The following is a 22,016-nucleotide window of genomic DNA, read 5'->3' on the forward strand; positions in this document are numbered from 1 at the left end:
TACAAACATGATTTATCACTGCTGTTTGTGCTGTTAATAAGAATTCGGACTCAAACTTGCGCCCGTCACATGACACAGATAGGCAGTCCTCCTTGTCCAGAGCCAAAGGAGCAAATCTTCATTCACTCATTTATAGTTTATTTAAATGTTAGCATACTGGATGCTCTTCAAAAGAATTAAAACATTTTTTTTTTTTTTTTTTAATCCAGAAATATGTTGGGTGGTGTCGGCTGGAATTCGAACACAGTGCCCTCTTGCTGTGAGGCGATGGGTCCATTCACTGCACCCCTGTGCTGCCCCATGGGATAAAAAGGAATCTTGAAATAGTACCCTTATTTTTAAAACTAAAGAATTTTGTAATGATGCTGCGGAACTAATAAAAGCAACATGCTGCCGCATGTTTGTAAAGCAAAACCGCCCTCTATTTTTATCCTGATGATCTGTGCGGTTTTGTTAAGATCATTTAGATTACTTTTAAGTATGTCACTACAAGTCATAACACTTTTTTTTTTTGTTTACGTTGGCCCAATGTAAAATTCTGAGTTAAACAGACTTGGTAATTTTGGTTTTGTATTTGAATGTAGCAATAAATTGTACATTAACAAACCACAAATATTTTACTGGACCTATTAGTCTTGTTAGCTGAACAGCACAATATGAGTTAATGGCTGCTGTGCCAACATAAAAGTCTATAATATAATATAATATAATATAATATAATATAATATAATATAATATAATATAATATAATATAATATAATGAATTAGAGATGCCATAGCAATCTGAATTTAAACACTGTAACACATTAAGCCCCTGTAACCGGGCCCCTGATCCTTGTATTAATGCTACAGCTAATTCAGGGATTACAGGGTAAATGAATCAAACATTGCTTACGATAAGGCCATTGACATAATGCGTCACTGGAGACAGATAAGCAGGTCAAAAGGGAAATTTTCTCTAAAAAAGTAAATAGGTCAGAGTTTGGCATGAACAGCCTGAATTCATGGATACATCCTGCCTTTTGTCAACAGGACAGGCTGGTGGTGGTGGTGGTGGTGTAGTGGTGTGGAGAATGCTTTCTAGGCACACGTTGGGCCCCTTAATACCAACTGAGCATCACTTGAATGCCACTGCATACCTAAGCAGTGTTATTAACCATGTGCATCCCTTTATGGCCACAGTCTACCATTTTTCGAATGGATACGCCCAGCAGGATAATGCACCATGTCACAAAGCACACATCATCTCAAGCTGTTTCCATGAATATGGACTTCAGTGACTTTAGTTTACTCCAATGGCCTGCACAGTCCCCAGATTGAGCTCAGTTGGTAGCATAAATGTGTTACTAAAATATCTGCAGGAACTGTGTGATGCTATTGAGTCAACATGGACCAAAATCCCAAAGGAATGTTTCCAAGAGCTTACTGAAACCATGCTGCTAAAAGTCTGTACTGAGGACAAGGGGGACCCTATCAGGTACTAGACACTGTTACTATACCTAATAAAGTGGCCACTGAGTGTATATAAAGTGTATTGTGTATTACAGAAGCATCTTATCAGTGCCTCCAAGCTCATTGGAAGGTGCTTCATCTTACAACAACACAATGATCCCAAACATACTGCCAAAGCAACAAAGGAAATTTTTCAAAGCCAAAAAACGGAAATGCAAAGGATATGCAAATAAGACTGAACACGACTACTTTCATTTACACAACATCAATAAGTCCCAAACATTATGGTGTATGGAAATAGGGGTACTATATACAAAAAGTGGTCATTTCTACATGGTGAAGCCAAAGTGTATAGAAATATCGTACACAAAAGCTGAGAATGTGCACTTCAGCCACATGTCAATAGCACAAATCGAAAACGGAAGAGTACAGGGCCAAATAAATAAAATAATCTCTTTTTTAACCCTCTGTCTCAAACATTATGGAGCTCACTGTACACAGTACTGGCACAAATTATGCGAACACTGTATTTTTAAGTTTGATGATTTTGCAGCAATTTCCATTTGACATAATAATTACATGTAAGATGTAATAAATGTAATATTCACATAAAACAAAAATGAAGAAATAATTAGCATTTCTGTTACAGTTAATATCGATTGCACCTTCCTGTACTGTATGTATTAGTTCATACTTACATAATTCAGAGCTTGATGATTCAAACCATCCTCTGCTATGTTGAATATGTATTTCTTTGTCCAGCATTTTTCTACATGAAATGATAATATTAATGGAATATTCATTTAAAAATTTAAAAGAATAATGGCATTTGTAGACTTAATTAATATAACACACTCTCATTGTTCTATGTCAGATAAAATGCACCTATATGCCCAGTGCTGCTGTCATTGAAAAGGGAAATCCAAACCCCTCCACTACAACGGGTGGCAAATTGTACCTGTGTCTCGAAACAACCAAGAAAGTCTTCAAAATATAATAATGATAAACTCAGAAAAACCCAATTATGATGACATATGATTGAAACTCAATCTGATATTAAGGTATATTATAGCCAAATACATATACTTACCAAATCTCTCTCAAAACAATGCATCAGAAAGCATCGGGGCGGTAGCCCGTAAGTCTCCCCTTGATCATCGATGACCTTTGTTTTGTACTGTCTGTGTCCCAGAGGGATACCAACTCAACGGCCTTTATCTACTTATGAAAAAGGGCCACTCAATCTCCGATTTAAAGTCCCAACAGAATATCTGTATTCTTCACTGGCTCACAATGTAGCTACCTTATTCATAATATTTCTAAAATGCATTTTAAATATAAAATAGCACTATTTAACAAATAACAAATTTAACATCTGAAATTTATTGTAAGCATTTTTATGTATAATTCTTAGAAGAGAAAATACAGACATTTGTGTTGTTAATTAGTTTTTTAATCAGTAATGTGCACCACAGTTTTACACAAGTTACACTGGGACAGAGTGTGGCTGAGAACATTCTGCCCGAATGAACATTATGGAGTCTGAAAGTTTGTTCTTGTTTTAAAATTGATAGACAATCACAGTTTTGTGAAAATTAAACAAGCACAGTTCTGAGATAATTATGTGAAACCTAATAAATTAATACTTGTTATTAAAGGCACACCTGAGATTCCCTGCTTGGCCAACCCAAAGCCTTGTGGGCATTGCTCAGTGTACGTGACTGGCATCCTGCTCTCCATTTAAGGATCTAGCACTAAAACCTCCAGTGTGTTGTTAAACACAACCTTTCCATCCACTTCGCTACTGCAGTCTGGGTGGCGGAGGAGGTCCAGCACACCTGCCTTCAGGTCAGGGGGTGCAGATTTGCTGAACTCGATCACCTCTGTCAGAAAATCAAGTAAGAGCTCCCCTTTTTCATTCCCCTCGCTAAAGCACTCAGTGATGTCCATCTGAGATGGCAGCTGGTAGTTTTTGTATTTGATTCCGCTGGCATCAAGGAAGCTCTTGATGTCCCCTGTGGTCAAACACTGGCTTATGTCACCTACGGACAGATCGGCCTTGAAGGTCTTCCACAGCCTTCCCCATCCACTTTTATCTGCACAGAACAATGCCAGCCATGATATTATTAGCATGATATTATTAAGTATGTAAAATATCTTAAATATATTATACCATGTATAATATATTTATATATGTGCAATGTGTTTTTTTATATGTATAAATACATTACCACTGACGAGTATGATCATAAGTTTCCCATTCTTGTTCAAGAGACTGCGGAAGAATGACACAGTGGCACGAGGATCGGCAACATAGTACAGCATCTGAAAATGAAATTGCGGATTGAGAATTTGGTAGGTGAAAAGACAATAATTGCATCATGAGGCATGGTTTGAATCATTATACTTTCCCAAAAAATAAAATTAACAATGTTATATTAAAAACTACAATAAATTGATGTGTATAACTTGTTTCTCCACTTGTTTAGATGTTCTTGTAATACAAATCACACAAATCACTCAGTAAAATATAGTTGAGAATTCAAGTCTTTGGCGTAATGTAATCACCACAAGGTCATTGCGGTATCAGAACCTGAATCATGTGGATGAAGTCCATCTTTTTTGTGAGGTTTTTCTCTTGCCAGTGATTTTCAAATTCAGACGCAGTCATTTTATTCCACTTGAAGTTAACATGCTCAAGATTTGGACTCTTTGAGACTAACACTGCACAAAACAAAAAACATTTATAATATAAACATAAATAATATGCATACATAATCGGTATATCACTGACCATTCAAAGTATTCTTTAAAGAGATCTTTTCTTACAAAAACAATTCTAACATTTTTACCTAAATGCATATTTTCACCTAAGCACATACTGAAGTAGACCGGTTCATTCGAGCACAGACCATACAACACAAGTAGAGAAGGACAATCCTTAGGGCTGCTGTGCAAACAACAGCTGACTTTACCCTTGTAGTTGTACATCATCTCTGGGCTGGGCTCCACCACCTCGTTGTCCACCTTCAATCCTGGGAGTTTCAGACGCAACTGAGACAACATTTCCACGTCTATCTTGCCTAAAAAGAAAATGATTCAGTTGTAAAAAAACAAAAATGCACCTTGGCACACAAGTCCCCCCACCCATTTAGAGGTCTGCAGCATGAATGCATGAATACATAAATACAGACATAAATACATCTTGAACCATCAGTGTGTTGGTACACCATAAGAAAACAAAGTACTGTATACTGATAAAAATAACTACATTAGCCCATAGGTTTGCCTTTAATCTATTGTGAATCGTGGACAGCCCACTTTATCAATTTCACATCAAAGTTTTGGTAGAATGTGAAATAATTTGTTGAATGCATGGCTAATAAACACAATCAAAATCAATTATTATTTGTATCAGAGATTATTTAGCATTGTTGAACATTTCCTATAACTGATTTCTGCATCCAAATTCTGATTCTGCCGAGAGTATCAAATATGATATGAAGCACTAAACATTTTGCTTTGTTTATAGGTAACTAGTAATACTTTATAAATAATGTCTTACCTGCACCACTTCCAACTCCTAAAATGTTGAGACTGGACCTCCCTTCTCCAATGCTGCAGAAGCATAGATGAGTTTGTTCCTTTTCATTGTACGACACTTGCTGTCATCACAGCTACATTGATTGTGCAGTGAATTAGCTAAAATACAGTACAACACCTTAAACATGAGCTGATCTGTGTATGAGCCTAGGGGAACTTAACCTCATTTTCTCAACACAAAGTAGCAGATGAACAAGTTCTGCCCCTGGAGAGGATGTTAATCACAGGGCTCTCCTCAACTTTCTGTTCAGTATTACATTACAGACATGCTCTACTCTCAGGAATATAAAAATTCACTATGACCAAGAAGGCAGATTTATAATCACTGAATGTAGTATTAACCTAACAAACAACAATTTGTATTGTAACAAGAAGGTACAATTAGAGAGATAACCTATCATATACAGATATACTAATAACATTATCCAAAAGGAAATCCAAGGAAAGAAAGAGAGAGAAAGTATATCCAAAGGGGATTAGTGGAGCCCTGGTGCAATATAAAGATGTGAGTCTGAAGTCTGCTTTGGAAGATGGGTGGGGTCTGACAACAGTGGGAAGACCATTCCACCACCAGGGGGCCAGAATTAATGGACATGACATGCACACAGGGAAGGGGTGGAAAAATTGTACCCGACAAGAATGGAGAAGACTGGTAGTTTTGTCAGGCCTTGCACGAGAGACAGAAATAGATTTTGTTATTCCAATATTTGGTTTCTCAACTTGCCTGGGGATGTTAGTTCAGATACTGATTGACTCATTTTAGGCCCAAGACTTACAAAAGTTAACTATAGTAGTTTGTCTTGTACACATTTTTAAAATGTAAAAAATCCTCTTAAAATCATTTTAACCAAAAAAACGTAGTGTTTCACATGTATTTACTAACTAGTGAGACACACCTAAGTAAACTGACTGATGAAGTCAAAGAAATTTGACATACAGAAAAACCATCTAGCACAAGGGTAAAGGAGCAATGCTTGAGGTGGGATAGGATTCTGTCTCCTCCGTGTTAATACCATTTTTCCTTAATTACTTCATGCTGGCACTCTATAGCGAGACATACGTTACCTGGCTAGTATGTCAGGCAGGACACCGTGGACAAAGTCGAGCATGCATTGGTGCTCTGTCGAGCGCTCCAGGAACAGCTGGAATGACTTTATGTATCTGTTGTTATCATCTGTAAGAAACTTGAATGCATATGCCATGGTGTTCTGCAAAAATAAAAATCCAGACGTCACAGGATATGCAGTAAACATTCAAGTCAAATTTATATAATGTCAGTAGCAGTGGCTTCACTTTCAGCAGGTTCATTCAAGTGGCAATATGAACCAAGTTAAATAAAAGAATGATTAACAGACGCTGCCGAAGTACTGCGGGTACCTGCCATTCACGTTTGCATGCCAAAGATGTTGAAACATGCTGGGTTTAATACGGCCATCGAATCCATCAGGTGCATCCATGCATTCAGTCAAAAATCAGAAAACAGAAGTCAAGGAACTCGGTGACTTAAATTTTCTGTCGTTTCTTGCACACGTGCAATGTATTGCAGAATACATGCACATATTTTGTTTGCAACCCATTTAATTTGTAGGAATGGTCGCGAATATTTATTGATGGAAGAGTTTACAGAATGCTTATGCTGTCATGCCAACGGCCCGCTTAACACTGTCAACCAGAAATTTAGCGCTTATTGCGATCCTTGAATTTAATGTTCCTGTTTTTTGTTTTCAACATTTTGATTACAGCGTTTTCCGATCGTTTCATCCTACATTTAGTCTGGCAGAAAGTAGCAGCCTCCCCGCCCCTTTTGCAATGCATGGCTGCTTTAATATAAAAAATGTAATAGATTCACTTTCTATTCGATGTTGTGGACTGCATATTCAATACTCACATTTCTGTGCAGATGACCTTCAATTAATTCTGAACCCACGGCAAGCCAAGAGGAAATCAGAAGAAAAAATGTGTCAACAAAGATCTCTAAGAAAATTTGGACTCCTCCTACTGTACTTCTACTTCTTCGTAAGAATGGCTGCTTTTTAAAGACGCAGCGCGCAAATTCTGTTCAATACAGTAGCCTAACAACAACAGCAAAGGGATCTCGTGCATTATATTGATCTGGCAGACGCTTTCATCCAAAGCGACGTACAATAAGTGCATACCGAAGGTCATTGGAACTACAAAACACAGATCCGATAAGGTACAATACTCATTATGTAACAGTTATTCAAAGCCATGAACACATGAAGTCCAGTTAACACAGCAATCAGGTCAGAAAGTAATGTTAAGTCAAACTAGGAGGCATGACAACGAGCTATACGGGCCAGGGCCAGGTTACTAAGTAAGGTTTGCTAAGTACCACCTAAAAGAGCCTGCAGACTTCGGGAGAAAGGTCTTGTCGACAGATGAGACCAAGATTCACTTGTATCACTGATGACATAATTGCTGATAGAAGCACCAGAAATAATTATGAAGTGCGCAATTAGTAAATTTTTTTTTTCTTTTTACAAATACTAGTAGATACTTCTAAACTCATTGGATGGCTGTTCATCCTACAGCAAGATAATGATCGTAACTTCCGGGTATAGCAACAAAGGAGTTTTTCAAAGCCAATAACTGGAAAATTATTGACTAGTCAAGTCAGTCACCCGATCTGAATCCAATTCAACATGTGTTTCATATACTGAAGAGAAAAAATAAGACAACTAAATATGTCCAAAATATTATGTTGCCCTGAAATGACGAGCTATGTATAAATAGTGTTGTTCATTTCAACATGATGAAGCTGTTTACAGTTTATTTAAAGCTGGGAATCTGCAGATTAACCACATGTGAATTGTTTGATTAAAATTAAAAAATTGTGGAGTACAGAGTCAAATCAAGAAAAAAAGAGGTTATTGGGTGTAGTCTTCTCTTCATGGAAGTCTTTTACATATCTATGCCTACAAAGCTGAGAGTGTTCTTGATCTATTTGACAGTTAAAAATGGAGTTAAAAGTATTCTTGGGTCATCCGCTACAGTGGTCGTCCGTGGTCTACCTGGTTATTTGCTATTGCTGAGCTCAACATTGCGTTTTGGCTTCTTAACAATGTACCAAACAGTCAATGTTGACACTCCCAATGTTTTGTCTGCGTCTCTGCTTGATTTATTCTGATTGTTGCCACCCCATGATGGCCTGCTTTACAGACATTGACACTTCTTTGGTCCTCATGTTGAGATGCAACAGCGACAGACTCCAAATGCAAATGGCGCACCTACAGTAGAATAAACTCTAGACCTCTTGTTAGCTTTCTTGTGCATAAAAAACATGTTTTTTCTATCCCTCCAAACAAAATATAAATTTGGCAGCGCCAACAAGATTATGTGCAGCTAGATGTTAATAATTACAATATATTGAATGCTGAACTTTGTTTCTTCACTGACTGTTTATACAATATAAATAGTAACCAATTGACGGGCTGGCCTAACATTATCTGGTGGAGCCCACACAACCTGGATACTTTGTAAATATACTCACATAGAATAAGTATAAAATATTCTTGGAAGTACTTTTAGTATTATTGACAAGAAAGCACTTTTGTCCACTTCCACAGATGACTATTATGACATCGATGCAGTTGACCATTGCATGAAATACAGTCTTCCTCTCACTGTAGACAAATTCATATAAGGGATGGGTACAAACAATGGATTGATCAGTTACTCGATGGACACGTGCCTACTCGATCTTTTTTATTTTCTCACAAAGGCTATGCATGTACAACTATGAGCTGGAACTTTTATTACTTCACCATACAGTAGCCTATGCACAAAAAATGTAAAAAATTAAAAAACGCAGTAAAATAGACGATATTTCTTCATCGAATAAGAGCTGAATAAGGCAAATACATGTTTTGTAACATATGCTTTGATTGCAATTATGCTTTTTTGTTGATGAGTCGTTGTATAAGCAGGATAATTTCAGAGCGTCTGATCATTTTGAATGCCCTAAGCTGAGGGAAATTACCCGAGGACAATGTACTACCTCCGCCAATTGTAATGAAAACATGCGCTTCAAAATATGCAAATACCTTAGCCGGGTTACCTAAAATATTAAGATTCAATTTGGTTTTAAGGCAAATTGGTTTTGGAGCATGGTTTAAAAAAAAGATATATATATTACAGATATGGGGTCCCAAATGTAAAGTAGAACACATCACATTTTTTTCTGTGTTTTTCTTTTCTCTCAGATTTATCCTAAATATGGCATTTCCCCCAAAATGTATGCTACATATGATTTTTTCCCCCTCACATTTAACAGACATGCTAAATAAACCAGTTAGTTCATATTTTCAGATTTAACTGACAAATCACGTGCAACCCCCACTCTTATTTTACAAGGAAAGGATTCAATAAGGCGACATGAGGGGTGGTTAAACAGACCCTGTAGTTAAGCTCCTTTGAAAGGTGCTGTGGGATCTTTCATTCTATACAGTAAGTGACTCAGGAATTTGCTTTCATCCAAAAAAAAAAAAAAGAAAAAAAGTCTAACATTTTGTGCTGGGACATTCTTTGTTTCAGATATTAATCAACGCTTGTCATTTAAGAATAATGAGGTGTATCTCCTACATACATGATTAATCACTGCTGTTTGTGCTGTTAATAAGAATTCGGACTCAAACTTGCCCCAGTCACATGACACAGATGCTCAGTCCTCCTTGTCCAGAGCCGCAGCAGAAGCAAATCTTCATTTATTTATAGTTCATTTGATAATGTGCTGGATGCCTTTCAAAAGAAAGTATTGAAAGAATAATGAATTATTCAAAATACTAAAATAATAGATTAATGCAAATGTGAAAAAGAAACATCTTCAATATCCAGAAATAAAATTCTTCTTCAGATGATGTACTGTATGTTTTGCTTAGTTGCATGGAGTCGATTGTACGTATGTTTCAGTTGTTAGTACACAGCTGAATATGAACACGGCTTTCCAAAATATTGTACTAACGCAGGATTTGTGGCGTATTAAGTTTGGGAAGGTGTGGGCTGTGTCCTCAAAGTACAGTACACTGTCTGCTAATATAACTGTCTGATTAAGTATAAAGCATGCTCAGCATACTGCATCTACTAAGCAAACCATGTGAAAAACTATTTTTCACTATGTGAAAAATACCAGCATACTATTCTAACTGTATTATGGGAGTGTCATAAATTGTCCTGCACATGTGTAGTTTACACACCGATTTAGTCAAGGCATACACTTTCAAAGCTGTTCGGTAAACAGTGCAAGGTCAGTTTTACCGGTGTACCGTAAAAAGTAAACAAGACCACATACATTTAAACACACTGGTATACACCGGTTTCACTGGCATTAAAATTTCTTGCTGCCAACTGTGTTTGTTTGTTGATGGAATAGTGTCAAGCTGCATGTCATATTTCAGGGGCCGAAGTGTTAGGATGTTCTGCCCTTGCGCAGCCATGCTCAAGTTGTTGTTGTTGAAGAAAAACTTCAGCTAAGCATGTCCTGAAAAGTATGCTCCCTAATATTTTTAAATAATCTATGTTGAAAGAATCTCCAGGAATAAGTATATCTTCCTCAGTTTTTAAGTACACTACACTTATGTATACTAAAAATTTCACCTACTTAACTTTCTCATTCAGTGTACTCAACAAGTATACTAAATAGCAGGCAAGTGCACCAAATTTGTTTTGTCCTGCTTAAGAAAATAATGATTCTGGCAGGTGTAGCCTTTTTGTTTCCTATTTTTTAAATGGCTGCTTAATATTCAGGAGTCGTTATTTTAACTTTCCTATCCAATCAGAATCTAGTTAGGTTTCATAGAATAAACCTGTTTAAGTTTCATAGAATGACATGGCTTCTACCAACTGCTAAATTATCATTAAAATGAATCCCTTTTTCTTATCAGTGCTGTGTTATGCAGACATCTGCAGGACAGCAGTATGCCCTCTATGGAGTGTAAATGGATGGATCGGAGGTGACAGGAGTGTGCCATCTCAGAGTTGCTTGCTAAGTGCTCAATGACATGACCATTTTAATTCATTTCTGCCTTAACTGGAACCGACATGCTTAACTACACAAATCAAATTGAAACAAAGATTTTAAATATATAAATTTCTCCAAGAACTGATATTTCAAGGGATTGTCCAAGTAGCTGTTTGGCAATCAGTGCCAAGTCTGTCTCACAGCCAATGTTTTGTGCACGAGGGACATGCAAAATGCACCCTGTTTATAGTATCAGTACTGAATTCAATTGAAATGAATTTGCTGATCACAGTAAATAGTGAACAAGGAGTTTCGGAGTTGGAGTAAACGTACGCAAAGACGTGAATGGGGCAAGCAGGGCCCACTGGTTAGGGAAGTGGGCTTGTAACTCAGTGGCATTAGGATTGATTGGCAGTTGGTGCACTGCTATTGTACCCTTGAACAAGTCAATGTAAAAAATTATTTGGCTCCTTCCTGATTTCCTCTATTATTGCATATTTGTCACACTAAATGGTTTCAGATCTTTAGACAAAATTTAATATTAGACAGGGAATGTGAGTAAACACAAAACACATTTTTTTTAAAAGTCATTTCGTATATTTAATTCTTAATTTATTTTTAGAAAACACCCATATCATCTATGTGAAAAACGAATCGCCTCCTTAAACTTACTAACTGGTTGCACCACCTTCAGCAGCAATAATTGCAACCAAACACAATTTAAAAAATCTATAATTTGACATTAGTTTTTCACATCACTGTGGTGGAATCTTAGCCCATTCTTCCTTGCAGAACTGCTTTAGTTCAGACAAATTGATAGGTTTTCGAGCATGAACTGCTCTCTTCAGGTCCTGTCACAGCATCTCTATTGGGTTCAACGTAAGGATTTTGGCTAGGTGACTCCAAAACTTTCGTTTTGTTTCTTTTCAGGCATTCAGATGTGGACTTGCTTTTGTGTTTGGGGTCATTGTCTTGCTGCATAACCCAATTGTGCTTCAGCTTAAAGACAGATGACCCGACATTCTTCTTAAGAATCTTCTGGTGCAGAGCAGAATTCATGGTTCCTTCAATAATGGCAGGTCTTTCAGGTCCTGCGGCATCAAATCATCCCCACGCCATCACATTGAAACCATCATCTTTGACTGTTGGTATTATGTTCTTACTGTGAAATGCTGTTTTTGCTTTACGTCAGACATAATGGGACCGGTGTTGTCCAACACGTTCCACTTTTTACTCATCTGTCCATAGAATATTATCCCAAAAGGCTTGGGGATCATCCAGATGTTTTTTTTTGTTTTTTTGCAAATTTGAGATGTGCATTGATATGGTTAACAGTGGTATCCACCTTATTACTCTCCCATATTACTCTCCCATAAATCCGATTTTTCCCAGTTTCTTTCTTATCAAGGAGTCATGAACACTGACCTTAGTTGGGGTGAGAGAGGACTGCAGTTCTTTGGGATCTCTTGTGACTTCCTGCATGAGTTGTCACAGTGCACTTGGAGAAATTTTGGCAAGCTGGCCAGTCCAGGGAAGACTCACCACTAATCCAAGCGTTCACCATTTGGAGATGGCTCTCAATGTGGTTCAGTGGAGTCCCACAGCCTTAGATATGACTTTGTAACCCTTTCCAGAATGATATTTCAACAGCAATATTTCATACTGATGTTTTCTTTAAATGGCTAAAATTTATTTTCTCCCAAAATTTTTTCAGATAATTTAAACTTTATTTATGCCAATGCAGATTATCTATTTTAAGTCCCACATCATTTTAACTCTCCAGTGGTCCTCAGCACCCCCAATTACAGGCAACTTTTAGTCCAGTTGCTAAGTGATGGTCAACAACGTCCTCGACTCCAAGCATCTCCTGAAGAGGGCTGCCAGGCAACGCTGTTCATCCCCTCTCCTGCACGTTTTCTGACCAGAAACAGGACCGTGACATACTCATTTTCACCTGTAGGGGGAGACAGAAACAAACACGGCAGCAACAAAACACAAAGCAAGAAAACCCTGGTACAGGTAAACATTTGGATATCAAGGAGGAAAATTATATCATTGGGGTGAATGTTTATGTCGAAACCTTATTGATATAAACAGAGCTAATCCAGGAAAAAGTGTACATACAATATCAACCAAAACGTTGGTATAAAAAAGAGCAGCAACGCAATGTGGGTGTGATTGCAAATAGCAAGCAACCTGTATCATAAAAAAATGAACAAATGTAGCATTCTCTATTGTGTATGCCTTCAGCTAAATTTCAAACACTAAATTCCAATATGAGCTCTTCATTGCTCTCAGTTGTAATCAGCATACTGCCCATAGCTATAACACAGTTCTTGCTTATGTATAAGAGGCAGAAATATATTATCAGTTTTAGATTCTGGTTAAGTACTAATTTGTCTTATAATAGGCCACAAGTTCAGTCCACAAGTGTGACACTAAGTTATCCTTTATATTTCTCTCCTTGAATGACTTTAAGATGAATAATAAGTTTACTTCAATAATATCTTATTTGGCAATACTTTTTGGGGAACAATGAAATGTAGATGAAGAGAGCCCTCTACTGGCCAAACAAATTAAGTACATGTGAATATTTTCACAGTGCCAAAGCATCATATGTTGGAGGGTTACTATAGTGCCTATAAATGTATTGATAAGGACGAAAATGAAAAGTTTAATTAAAAGCAAAAACAGCGAACACAGCTGTCCATACTGTATGGAAATTATCCAGAAATAATAAACTAGGTCTTTGTATTATTGCCCAATACCAAAGAGCTCATTCTACCATTATCGGCTGATACAGTGTACATCGGCAGCACTCTTTCATATCTTTCTATATTTCATATTATGTAAATGGTGTAAATCGAGTGAGGCCCAGTTGAGCTATAGCACACAGCTAAAAGATAAATGTTCATGAAGACTGAATCCTAAAACTCTGGTACAACCACTGACCACTATTCTTGAAAAATGAAGACTGCAAACCTCTGGAAAAAAGTCCTTTCCTTTTTTTGGCTGACCCTTAACCATAGGCATGTTTGAACTTCAAAAGGTGTTCAATGACATCAAGATTAGGCAGAAAAAGTAAACAGGGATAAATGGACAGCCAATAGACTGATTCTGCACACCACATATTCATCACATACAATTTCCTTACCTTTAAACTTAGCAGGTAGCCATGAGACAAATGGCTGGACAAATCCACCTCTAGCAAAACAAAGAGAGAAAGATTTTTTGGGGTTTGTGTGGGCTTATATTTTGTAATGAACTGGTTCCATTGTAGGGATATTTGTAGGGGAATCCTACTATAAGCAAATGTGAGGTACAACACATCCATTCATAAAGTCACAACAGAATTATACGTTAACTTACTGCCTCTCTGCAATACAGTACATTTTAGAAAGTGGTTGGATGTGCACTGATTACCAGGGACACAGTCTAATTCAGTACGTGCACAGATTCAGCAGATGTACTCTTTTTAATCCCTTCTCATACCGGCTGCCTTACCTGGCAGGGTTTTGAAACTTTTAGGGGGTCAGGTGAATGAGCATCTGAATTCCGGAATTTGCCAGGTCCAGAACAGTGTGATCAAAGTTGCAACACTTCTGGCTCAAGCACACTCAAAGATTATTTGACAGACACTTGTTCAGATGATTATCATTGGCACCGTTATGTTTCAATGCTATTCAGCCAATTTGTCCTTGATTGTTTGTACAAGAGAAGCCTCTAAATTGCTGGAAAGGCTTGTACAGCAATGTTCCACGTTTCCTGTATGAAAGTAGCTTCATAATGTTTGTCTTTTTTTAGTTTTTCAGTAAGATAGATGACCGCATTATAATCTCACAGACTACCACAATTTTTTTCTTTCTTCACAAACTCATTCTGGTACACAAGGTTGAAACATAAATTACCCTGTTAATGGACCTATTATTTTTCACAGGTTCCTGTGTAGTTTTAGGGTGGCACCACGACACTTCTGGTTGAGAGGGTATTGGAAACATTATAAATTCATAGGGGGCAGATACAGGACTGTGGCAAGCCTCTCAAAGTCAACAAAGTTTACTTAGTTTGAAGTGCAACAGACAGACATCAAACCAAATTGCAAGGTCACTTTGGGAGAACGGACAGTCGAAGCAGAGACGATCTTGCATGCACGGATACTCACAGCTCATAGTTCAAATCAGTATGGTCATTACCTTGTTTTATCATGAAAACAAAAATCATACTTTTACACCCCACACTGGCAACACAAATAATTTTCAAAAATACATTCCATGTTTGAGAGACTTCAATCTTTCTCTAGTGTGTGTACTAGAACATTGTCCACCCTGTCTTTCTGAAGACAATCAAAAAGAGAAAAACCAGCATTGATTGCATTGATTAACTAAAATGAAAGACACGTTAGGACACTTTGGATCATTACAACCTCAGGACATACTTGACGGTCTACCAATTAACCAGTCAATCAAACTAATAAATCATGAATGCTCCTCTGTGTACATACCTTTTCTTGGATGAAATCTAAGATCTGGTATTTCTTGGGATGGCAATTACATTCCTGGAAATCGAGACACTAACGGACCCGAGCAAAGCAACGTCCATTAAGCCGGCAGAAATCTGGCAGCCGATTCAGGAGCCAATCGGGACTCAGATTACCACCGCAGATGCCAACCTGACTAACTTTAATGCAAGGGTGTGTGACACCACCGTCGGACAGAAAGGCCTAGGTTGAACTGCAGAAAGAAAATACATACGCTAAATTTAACAACACCATTTCACTGACAAAGGAAGCGTGCCAAAACATTTATGTATTTTTTCGCCTCATCTATAGACAAATGTTGAGTATGGAGCTTTAATGTAATTATAGAAACAAGGCTCTCAGAGTCCGGAACATTCTAATCGTTAGAACTGGACTGCAGGGGTGGCAGTGTCATATAGGGCACATGGGACATTTATGCTATGGAAGAATGCGTTGTGACAGACACAGATTGTCAATGTGTTGACATAATGGAAATATGTGCCCTATTAAAAACTTTCCTCAGTGGGGAAAAAAAGACCTCCAAGACCTATGAATGTAATTCCAAAGATACAATAAATAAATAAATAATGACCTTGTTTTTCTCTTTTTACATTTTCTTCTTTTCGCTTGTTCATTTATAAGTAGTGGAGAGTTGCCAAATTGTTAATAGAGCTGAATAATCCATTCTCACGGTAATGGTTTAAAATGTATTGTAATAACCAAGCAAGTCCTGCAAGAACAGTGAGATGCCATTTATGTCTCTTTACACAACACCGGTAAACCTATTTTGGCATATTGCAATGAGCAGAAATACAGAGTCCTGTAATGTTGTTGAAAAAGAAAAAAAAAAAAACACAATTTCACAGAATAAATTCTTGCATTACAATGTAAACACTAGAAAAACACGTTGACCTGTAAAGCAAACAGAAATAATTAGCACTAACGTAGTGCATAGTTGCTTTTTCTACATTAACTGAAAAGTATTTTTCCATACACAGAGGACTTACAGACAGCCGCTGACGGCTGTTGAACTTTGAGCACCCTCCCCAGTTTTCTTTATTTAAAAAAATAAGTAAATAAAACTGCTGTGAGGCAAATGTATTCCGTTCATGTACGTCCAAGGAATACCACTTGCCAAGATCTAAAAAAAAAAAAAAAAGAAAAAAACTGCCCTTGTGTTCTTGTACACAAATCTCTATGCACCCCCGATGCAAGTTTTTATGGAAAGTTATCAGCCTTCCCTGTTTGGAAACACAATAAAATCCACTGAGGAAGCATCTTTCCAAAAGGACCAAGCCTGGGAGAATTCTCGTGTCTTTTAAATGTTGCATATGTTCCTATGGGCAGACGTCCTATACCTCGGCGCGGCTGGTTCGCCCACATTTTCCGTGGTGTGTTTTGATGTCCCAAGTTTTCACGCGAGACGGTTTGTGTGCCGTCACATGTCCGCGTCGCCGTCGTACGCGAGAGTGAGAGGCTTCTGCGGTGGAGAGGAGCTCGTGTTCTGCTTCGGGGTTTTCCTGGAAAAAAGGAACGGAACAGCACAAGCTTTAGTTCGCCTATTGATCATGCCGTCTCGCGCATCAGTGGCATTTTTACCAAGTTACCACTTGAGGGCGACTGCGAACCAAAGTTTCACCATGTAAAAATCCACGGTTACGAAATCCACCATTCATATGCTGACAATGGGTACCCACTACACCCCACAGTGGGTCTGGATCTCCATAAAATCTTGACTTATAACCACACAGTGAACTTACACCCATTTTAAAACACACACGCACCTATCGTCGTTATTTACGGAAATACCTGACCCTAAGGGAACGCATGAAGGATTCAAATGGATAATCACTACATTACCCATCGTTCTTTATATAAATGAGGATAAGCGCATTTGTGTTTTAAAATAGATGTGGCCGACAGTTCAATTCACCGTGTGGTTCTAAATCACAATTTTATAGAGATCTAGACCCACTGTGGGATGTAGTGGGTACCCATTTTCAGCATATGAATGGTGGATTTTTTAACACTTTTTCACCATTTTAATTGTGGATTATTTGACAATTGGCTGTAAATTTGAATACTGTTTCCAAATGAATGACACCCTCAGTTAATTGCACCACAGGAAGAACCATGATTTTTTCAGGGTGTCATTAAAAAAAAATACATATTGGATATCAGTCGCCAAGGTTGCCATTTTGATCTAAAACAGAGATATGTTTCAAAGCAAATTTTGACATAAAAGAATATGAAAGGCTGCTGACATGATTTTCAGTTACAGATTCACAAGAGTGGGTGCAGAGACTCTTAAAGAAAATTATAAATATAAACACCACAAATAGAATAGTCACTTAAGTGCAAAGTGTACAATTTAATATAGTGTGAAAACCAATCTATTGTGCTCAGATGCAATAAAATAATTGATACTATAATCCACACCAGTTATGCTCTGGTTCAGGCTCACGCGATGTGTTTCAACCAAACCGGTCTTCCTCAGGCATATAATAAAATGGCTTTTGGAAGGAAAGACTCAATAATGCGTTTCAGTGTTTTTCATATTGGGCCGCACGCATCCTGAAAGTAAGACGGTAATATACGGACCACAACATGAACGACAGAGTGATGATGAAGGCGATGAGGAGAAATCCGACAGCAGTCACCCCGTAGACCCACAGCTTAATTCTGCCATCTGTGGAATCGTAAGAGCAGGATATTAATAGTGTGCGCAGATCTGTCAAATTAATTAACCGTTAAGTTTTCCCAAAATGCCCCTCTAAGCCCCCTAATACAAAAAGCTAGGCTCCATCTACATTCACTCAGAAAAGCTGATCATTATTTCTTTTTTTTCTTTTTTAGAAGTGGAATTAAGGTGATGTGGATTTAGATACCCGGTCCGACTGGCTGGAGGGACCACTCCTTGAAGAAGTTGTGGATCTGGGAAGTGTCGGGCTTGAGCCGCCCCGAGCTGGTCTTCACATCAGCCTTCTTGTTGTCCGCTCCGGGGGTCTTGGTGCAGTAATCCAGGAACCCGTGTGTGGTCATCACCTCGGTGTACCCCCTCTCGCACCCACAGACCCCACTCTGGAAGGGACGCGGTTATCATTTTACACACAAAGACGCACCTCTGCAGGCACAACATGCACAAACCATGTAAATCTGACAGACCAATCATTTCTCATGTATAAACTAGTGCTTTTGAGTCTGTATAAATCTGTACCGATAACAAATACAAAATATGCCTCCAAAAAATATAACTGTACATTTATGGCACAGAAGCTATTCATGTCAATTCATCAGATGAAAGGCTATTTATGTGCTTCAAGATATTTCATTTATTCTAAGGTGCACAATAAAATCACTGGCCAGCTTCTGTTGCGCAGAGTTGATCTGCAGTAGCATAAAGTATGCTCTAGGGGGCAGTAATGATCCAATCATATGAATTTTCATTTTAAACCAGTTTACAGGTGTATTTGCATGCAGGGTATCAAACAGTGTGTGTGTATATATATATATATATATATATATATATAGTGAGTGTCATAATTTTTGGGAGAAAAAAAAACATTATTTCTTGATTTAGCTCTAGACTTTTGGATTTGTAATCAGACAATTCATATGTAAAGTGCAGATTCTCAGCTTTTATTAAAAGCTATTTTAATAACTATTGGTTTCACATTTTTATGCATGGCCCCTCATTTCAGGGCATCATAAATGTTTGGGAACTTCACAAGTGTTTCTGATTAGTCAGGTGTGTTAAATTGCTTCTTTTGTGCGAGTATAAGAGAGCTTTCAGTAGAGCTTTCAGTATCTAGTCTTTACTCTAGGCTCTGATTTCCTTTGGACTCTGTTATCGGCGTTTGTCAATATGACGACCACAGCCGTGCCAAACGAAGTTAAGGAAGCCGTTATGAAGCTGAGAAATATGACAAAAAAGTTAGAGACATAGAACAAAACTTAGGCTGACCAAAATCAACTGTTTGGTATATCATCAAGAAGAAAGAGAGCACTGGTGAGCTCAGTAATCGCAAAGGGCCTGGTAGGCTAAGGAAGACCTCTACAGCTGATGACAAAAGAATTCTCACCATAATGGAAAAAAGCCCCCCCCAACACACTTTAACCACATATTATGAAGTCTTTGATTACAAATCTAAAATTATGGAGTACAGACCTACATCAAGAAAAAATATGACATTGTCCCAAACATTATGGTGCTCACTGTGTGTGTGAATATATATATATATATATACACACACACACTGGATATTTACACGTGTTACATATGCTTGGTAATTGCAAAAGCAAGTAACTGAACATACTTCTATAAATTCAGTCAATATACACAATAGGATTCTTGACATTTATAGAAGCAAATTACTTTAAGAGTGCTTGTTGACACAATGTAAAATGTGCAATGCATAATATATGAGAAAGATACACATTTCCCACTCAGACTCGTATATTAGAATCTGCACTAGATTACTCCTCTTGTATACTGCTTCTAGATATATAGACAGAAGGAAGACCGTTCCGGCAGCAATTTCAATTCATCACTGCACATTTGTCTGTGGAAGAGAGTACATTACCTGAGTGCAGTAGGAGAAAGGTTTGGTGCAGGGCGGGTAGCAATGTCTGACAGTAACAGGCCTGTTCTGCAGGAAGCAGCCCCCTAAAGCAGAGATAGCAGAAAATTACTGCGCCCGTATCTGCCTCGATAAGCAAATTAATGCAGTGTCATATCTGAGGAATGCTTTTGGGTCCTTATCGGTGGCTCCGATCAACCTCCGAATGTTGTAATTCTGGAATGGAAAATTACACGTCAAAAAGATCCAAGAATAATGCCTCCAGTTCGAGCTCCCGAAGCAGCATGAGAGAACGTGGCAGCAGTGCTTATGCCCACTGGAGACGATTCCTTACCGAGATAAGATCACTTGGTCTTTTATTTACTGCACATCTGCCTTTATTTCTTCTGCGCAAGCTAATTTGAGATGCTGCAATCATCTGCTCTATTTTCAATTTATAAAGGTGTTTCATTACATTTTTCTTGAGCCACTGCGTGGTTCCAGTGTGCACTGATGAAAGAAAACATTTTGATGTCTGCGTTCTGTAACTGCCAAATTACAATTTCAAAAGACCTCATTTCTGTATTAAAGACAAGTTTTGCATTTAATCTTCTATACTGTATGTTGCAGCTGCCAATAGATATTAATAAATAAGCAGAAGGCATATGTCCCAGTGAAACGTTTTTAAAAACCTTTTAAAATCTGGTCTTTAAAAATACCCAATCTTTTTGGCAGCAAAGTATTTGAGGGTTTCAAGACTACAAAATACTACAAAATACTACAAAAATATATTGCTTATTCTTATTTTCCGATGTTTTTTTCTCATGCATAATATTCTGTCATACAGCTCCTTGGTTCCTAAGCCGATTCAGAGTATGCACTGCGCGCAAGTACACAGCAGCAGCAGCGCACTCAGGAAGCGAACCTTTTAGTCGCAAGCTGAGATCTCTAACTGAAGCAAAATGCCATAGTGGCGCCCCTACGACAAATGCATCGGTGAGTGGGGGGCTGCCTCGCACTCCCAAGACTTTGCTAAGAGAGCTAAAAATAAGCTCAAATGCACCGAAACCGTGTTTTTCTCTGCCACCGTCTTGCGGGGGGTAGGGGAGGGGGGCGGGGGGCGGGGGGGCGGGTACAGCACCTGTGACATTGACCCCGTCGGAGCGCTGGCACCACACGGATCGCTCATTGTCTCTCCAGCCGCTGGTCTTCCACTCGTAGCTGTGGCACTTCCCTCCTGGAAGAGAAGGAAACGCCTCGTTCCTTTGACTGCCTGGCACGCCGCTGGAGCCCGCCGAGGAAAGGCCACGGCGGTGGCAGCGCGCGCTGTGCCAGCAGCGCCCTGTCCATTACGAAACAGGACTGCCTCTCCTGGGCACGCTGGCTGGCTCATCCTGTTCCGTGAGTGTACAGAGCTCAACGGTGTGGCATCAGATCCAGACCGTGCTACTCTCGTGGTTGCAGACAGTAGCTACACAAGTCTGCCTGCACGAGCTACACTGGAACCCCCTCCTTTGACTCAGTGTCAGTGTATACATAACTGGTGAACTGCAGAATGAAAAGATGACTCAGAGGACGGCGTTTGCTTGTCTGTGCGGGGATGTTGGGGGGATAAGCGTGAACATGTATAATTCAAACTCCAGTTCCAAACTGAAACTTTCAATCACGCCATTCACCAGAAGACGATGCTGCTGACATCATCCATCCATTACAGCACTGCTTTTTGAGATTACCATAGAAATTGTGCTCTTGGTGCTTCCTTTGTAGAACAGTCTGCTTTGGAAAAAAGAATGTACTCCATCTGATATGAATCTTTCGAGCAAGCACTTTTTTTTAAGGGGGGGGGGGGGGATGTTGGTGAAATATGGTTTCAAAATGTCTCCAAATAGTTTTGAATCTAATTTCTTCA

The 22,016-nt window shown here is 38.5% G+C and overlaps 2 protein-coding genes across 8 annotated transcripts in view; both read right to left on the bottom strand.

Moving 5' to 3' along the window:
- Positions 1-2,892: 2,892 nt before the first annotated feature.
- On the bottom strand, positions 2,893-7,181 carry hnmt (histamine N-methyltransferase). Its single transcript, XM_035392692.1, has 7 exons — positions 6,944-7,181; positions 6,121-6,263; positions 5,018-5,070; positions 4,428-4,535; positions 4,046-4,176; positions 3,684-3,777; positions 2,893-3,548 (listed from the first exon to the last, which is right to left on the bottom strand). Exons 2-7 carry the CDS (start codon positions 6,255-6,257, stop codon positions 3,193-3,195), a joined length of 879 nt encoding a protein of 292 aa, XP_035248583.1. The 5' UTR covers positions 6,258-6,263; positions 6,944-7,181; the 3' UTR covers positions 2,893-3,192.
- A 9,060-nt stretch (positions 7,182-16,241) lies between these two features.
- thsd7ba (thrombospondin, type I, domain containing 7Ba) overlaps positions 16,242-22,016 on the bottom strand; it is a 157,256-nt gene continuing 151,481 nt past the window's right edge. For all 7 annotated transcript variants that reach the window (XM_035392654.1, XM_035392652.1, XM_035392647.1 and 4 more), the window contains 5 exons: positions 21,249-21,344; positions 20,132-20,214; positions 18,437-18,629; positions 18,150-18,237; positions 16,242-17,068 (listed from right to left, as the gene is read on the bottom strand). In XM_035392654.1, the coding sequence (XP_035248545.1) occupies positions 16,987-17,068; positions 18,150-18,237; positions 18,437-18,629; positions 20,132-20,214; positions 21,249-21,344 (542 nt within the window). In that variant the 3' untranslated portion in view covers positions 16,242-16,986. The remainder of the gene's footprint in view (positions 17,069-18,149; positions 18,238-18,436; positions 18,630-20,131; positions 20,215-21,248; positions 21,345-22,016) is intronic.

Source organism: Anguilla anguilla, chromosome 15 (genome assembly GCF_013347855.1).
Source record: "Anguilla anguilla isolate fAngAng1 chromosome 15, fAngAng1.pri, whole genome shotgun sequence".
Taxonomy (NCBI): domain Eukaryota; kingdom Metazoa; phylum Chordata; class Actinopteri; order Anguilliformes; family Anguillidae; genus Anguilla; species Anguilla anguilla.

Coding starts and splice junctions, on each gene's coding strand:
- hnmt (XM_035392692.1), bottom strand. CDS start 6,257: ATGGCATATGCATTCAAGTTTCTTACAGATGATAACAACAGATACATA. Junction 3,778..4,045: donor ACTTCATCCACATGATTCAG/GTTCTGATACCG, acceptor TTTCATTTTCAG/ATGCTGTACTATGTTGCCGA. Junction 3,549..3,683: donor TATGATCATACTCGTCAGTG/GTAATGTATTTA, acceptor TGTTCTGTGCAG/ATAAAAGTGGATGGGGAAGG.